The 5,200-nt window shown below is 37.1% G+C and overlaps 1 protein-coding gene across 1 annotated transcript; it reads left to right on the forward strand.

Annotated features, from left to right (window-relative positions):
* Positions 1–6: 6 nt before the first annotated feature.
* Positions 7–1,324, forward strand: LOC119639460 (fatty acid synthase-like). Its single transcript, XM_038036844.1, has 2 exons — positions 7–596; positions 677–1,324. Exons 1-2 carry the CDS (start codon positions 39–41, stop codon positions 1,307–1,309), a joined length of 1,191 nt encoding a protein of 396 aa, XP_037892772.1. The 5' UTR covers positions 7–38; the 3' UTR covers positions 1,310–1,324.
* The last annotated feature ends 3,876 nt before the right edge of the window (positions 1,325–5,200 follow it).

The following is a 5,200-nucleotide window of genomic DNA, read 5'->3' on the forward strand; positions in this document are numbered from 1 at the left end:
ATACGTTGCTTAGTGCTCCAGATGCCATTGTGGCAAGCATGGTGGTCGCAGAGAAACGATTCGGCAGTTCTGGTGGGGAAAATGTGGTCGAAACAGTAATGAATATTATGGGAATACGCAATATTAAATCTGTTTCTTTGGGCGCTACACTGTCTGAAATGGGCATGGATTCATTGATGGCTGTAGAAATACAGCAAACTTTGGAACGCAATTTTGATTTGTCTTTGACACCAGAAATGCTGCGTTCATTAACGTTCCAAAAATTACTAGAGTACAACGAAGGGAAGGCAAAGGAATTTAATGTAACTGAAGATGAAGATCTTGACTTCGCCTTGAAGGATACTCCCACAGGAATCGAATTATTAGTGCGCAATTTGGGCGATGAAACTCGATGCAATGAGGTAATGATTGAATTGCAATCAGATACTTTACAACTTGCGACATTGCCAACCATTATGATACCCGGAATAGAGGGAACCGCAGGCCAAGTGTGGTATAAGATGGCCAAGAATATCAATAGCAAAGTAAACATGTTGCAGTTCCATCGCTTTGCTGAACTGACGTCAATAAAAGAGATTGCCGAAGCATGTTATGAAGTAAGTTGTACTCTAACTTTTCCATATATATTAAATCTCTACTATATCATGCCTCAATTAATTCGCTATTATTCAAACAGGACGTGAAAACAGTCGTAAAAGCTAATCGCCAGTTTTATATTGTTGCGTACTCGTATGGGGCTTTCATTGCGCTGGAATTGGTTGCAATGTTAGAGAAGGCTGGCTTTCACGGTCAATTATTATTAATTGATGGAGCTCCACATTTCCTAACTAAACTTACCCACTTGCACGTCGGTGAAAATATTACCGACAATAATCTATATGACTTAATACTGTCTGGTGTTATACAGACAGTTTTCCGTGAAAATATCAGAGAATTGCTCGCACTACAATTTAGTCAACTTCCAACTATCGAAAAAAAAATGGAAAAATTCGATGAATACATAGCAAAACAAAGTGTACATAGCTCGAATTACTCGAAAGCTATGGTACATGCTATCTTTAGACGCTTATCCACGGTAAAGAAGTACGATCTTATAAACTTCGAACCAATAAATTCGCCAATTATACTCATTCGCTCCGCCGAAGTTGCGATTCAAAATATTGATGAGGATTATAGTCTACAGAAAATCACTAAAGGCACTGTAATAGTTGAAAAGATCGAAGGCAGCCATACCACTATGTTGGATAATCCTATCCTATCTAAGTTAATTAATGATTTTAATCCATCATTGACGGGGAAGGGAAATTAAGGACGTTGAAAAAAACTCTAAAACAAAGTTATAAAGCGTGAACGTGCGAACGAGGCGAAATTGATCCATAGTTGAACGCAGTCGAGGGCGAGAATCAATTAATAACAGAAACGTTAGATATTGTTCAAGTTATTCTTTATTCTTAATTAAGCATTTATACTTAAAAGTAGATTAAAAATTGTGGGATAACTTATGGTCAATAAAAAGTAAAAATCAGCGAGATATTATGGTTTCTTTTGTCTCATGTTTTTATACCCATCACCAAAGGAAGAGATTGGTGTACAAAATGGGCCAAACCGGTCGAAGGACGTGCTTACAGCATCACGTGAACTGACACCACTTCGGTTTCTCAAAAGGAATAAAAGATTGTTTACCTTGGTCAGTACTCATGAACTATAGCTGATAAATATATCAAAATTTCAAACTATTATTCTATAGGCGATGCTATAGTACCTATACAAAAATGGGAAAAATTTTCCACGTCTAAACAATGTTATAGTGTATCAAAATTTCATCTTTTTGCCAAAACCTCTGTCAAGCCCACTAGCGAGTTTCAAAAACTCAATAAAGTATAAAAATTCTTGGCCAATTTCAAATTTGGAATGCACCTGAGCGTGACTTGGTCTATAAATCGGATTATTAGTTGGATTAGTAGACATTCTTTAAAGAGGATATCGTCTACAATTTTGGAAAAGAGTTTGAAAATGCGCAAGTAGGTTAAATAATACGCCTACAACGCCCAACCGTCTACACAACCAAAACCGAGAACGCCTTTGCTTTCGTCTCTTTTGCCCGTTGCTCATGAACTACAACAGATACACGACATCAGTTTCCATAAAATTAATATTATTAATTGTTAATGGTGAACTGTGAACTAACAGGAGAAACACTTATTAAGTAGCGATTTAATCAGGAGGAACAGTCTGGCAACGATTTTCTGCAATCCCAAAGACAATACGTCCAAGGAGCTGTTATGAATTCTAATATTTTATTATTGCTCTTAGCAGCCAGTTATCATCTACCAGAATGAGAACTGTAAAGTTATTGGCCGACCGTAATATTTTAGATAAACCGTGCATATAAATATGTATTGGAATAAAAGCAATAGGAAAATTGCACAAGATACCAGGAAAATAGTAAAATAGCACCGATTAAGTATATGTTTCGTGCTCCGTTGATTTTGAGCGGAGTTTAGAGAAAGGCTCCATTAAAGCCAATGCCTTCGATAAGTAGGTCATTAGCGGAGTTCTGTTCTTAAGAAGATGGGATTGTTGAACGACGCCGCCGTCTGCATTGTTGCCGATTAGCGTCCTTAAGACACCCACTCGACGGCCTGTAACGTGTAGGGTGGACTCGGACGCTGACATACGTTGACATCTAAGGCCTTGTATTTCGTTGTTCTTCTTTTTTGACTTTTCCCAAGATGACGATTTAGGTGAGTAAATGGGCCAAGTAACAAACTCACAAGGAAAAGGCGCGTATTTGCATTATTCTTAATAGAGAAGGCAGTTGCGAATTTTGAGACCTTGTCTACCACACAAAACAGACAAAAAACTAAAATAACAACAACAAACTTACACCAAAAAACTGAAACAAGAACAAGAAATTTACACCATAGAGCAAATGAATTTTATAAATTATATCATGTGAACATACCGGTCGTCATTAACATATTACTTATATTCGTAACTTTAGCTTATAAGTTTATTATTATAAACATAATAAAAAAGTGTATTTTAAACAATGAAGCACAAACGAATGAATGTTGTTACGGTCTACATGTCTTCAAACTCCGTCTCTAACGAAGTCACTTCTCGGGGTCCACCATTCCTTTTAAAAATAGTGGCGGTGGTGGCTATGTAGAAACGTGTAGAAACATATTGGATTTTATTTCTTTAACTTTTCTTCCTCACTACAAGCCCCAAATTACTAAGGAAATCTGCTTTCATTCTTTACGGTTAACTGATCAACTTATGCCTCTTAATACAGCTCACTTTAAAGAATGTCTTTGCCGATCTTGTCTTCAACTGTTGCACTAGGTGATTTGCACCGACATCGTATAGAGATGTAGGTCGACAAAAAGATTTGTCGAAAGCATCTTTGCCTCTTTGATGCAGCTTTTATTGAGCCACTTTCATTATTGCGATTTTTTTCAATGTCCTACTCAGTCAAAATAGGGAGTTTATTCTATCTGGTGGTGCTAATATTAACGGTGGAGATTCCATTCAAAGTGGATACTCGGACATTGGTGGGACGCACGGAATCTTTCGTCCTCTTTCTTTTCGTTTTGTTATCTTTGATAAAACTTTCGAGATCGCAAACACTATAGGGTTAGGACCCTACGCACCGACTTCTCCTGCTTCGCAGCGAATTAGAAAGGATGTGTGCAAAAACCCTTTACAAACACATCTCTTTTTTTTTTTTTTGAATGTTAAGAACATTATAGTTGTTCAATTCGTTTCCTTGTTAAGTATTTTATTAATTTCGAACTGTTTGTATCGTGAAAAGCTACAAATTAAATTTCGCTGTCATATAATGGCTTACTGTTCATGAAATCACCTGTATATGGTAGAATCTAAAAAACAGTTCTATGGGATCCAAATTTCTTACGATTTTTATATCAAATTATTACTGTGGACCGATCTTCGGTCCTTGATATAAGAAGTGGTCCAAAAAGTCGCAGCATACAATCCATATTGTTAGCATCAACTTAAATGGCCAAAATACGATTACTCAGCGATTTTTATCGAATAATTTTGAAAATTGTCAGTTTTTTTCATATAACGACTTTGCAAAATATGGCGCTATAAGGATTGTGATCGATAAAGTGGTACGATCCAATCCATTTTCAATAAGGTTCATCCTTGGGCCAAACAGGGCAGTGTATCAAATTCCATCAAAATGACTCAAAAATTGCATCTTGCATTGCAGCTTGAACATAAATGTTGATGGACAGACATCGCACGAATACACAGACATAGTGGTTTATAATAAAGAATGAATCGGTGCTAAGCCTTTCTACGTGTTGCATACATCCGCACTGAGTTAACCATCGTGTAATTTTAAAGCAAAAGGACCAATATTAAAGGAACAGGAAGGTGGTGGGGTAATTGCGAAAAACATGGTTTTGAGAATATCACAGTTACAGTTTTCAGTTTCTATTTTGAAGAGGTGTTCGTTTTACCCATAACTCGCTATGTCTGCATCATAGACTGGTCTCTAAGATGTTTTATCTTGTCATCGGTCTATGTAGGCCCTATCGCTCAGCGGGATATTTAGGCTTGCTTCGACGTCACCTAACTAGAGTTAGTCCGGACTCTGTGAAGACGCAACACTTGCTGATTAAGTGTGCGTTCATTAGGCTATGGCCACTCTTTTCGTTTCTTTCCGAGCGATAGGAGGCCATGGTATTATATTCGAAGTAATTACAACGTCAATTAGGACGATCCAAGTTTGAAAAGAAAATGGTTCCCCTGTTTTGAGGTTCTGTTTGATCGACATCGTAAAACAAGCAATCGTATTTTGACCCATTTGCCGAATCCTCTCAGAAGAGAATAAAACTAACTCGCCTTCATCCGTCGAGCGTTTAAATGCTGCGAATGAATGAATTGTAACAAGTGCAGGATGTTGATGATGAGTATTTAATCAGAGTTAAGGCAGTTTTTTGCATACATTACGGACCAACGAAACCCAATGAACTTAGTAGCACTGAATGATGATCAGACTTAAAGGCATATGGTTTTCTGGTCTTTACAGCATCAATGACAGACGACAAGGAAGGAAGTACAATAATAACAAGCTGAAATTGTGTGCACAATTCGCAATTATGTACGTATATGCAACGTTAGCTGTAAGGAACATAACACAAAAGATATGTATGTATATGTATTG

Source organism: Glossina fuscipes, unplaced genomic scaffold (genome assembly GCF_014805625.2).
Source record: "Glossina fuscipes isolate IAEA_lab_2018 unplaced genomic scaffold, Yale_Gfus_2 112, whole genome shotgun sequence".
Lineage (NCBI taxonomy): Eukaryota > Metazoa > Arthropoda > Insecta > Diptera > Glossinidae > Glossina > Glossina fuscipes.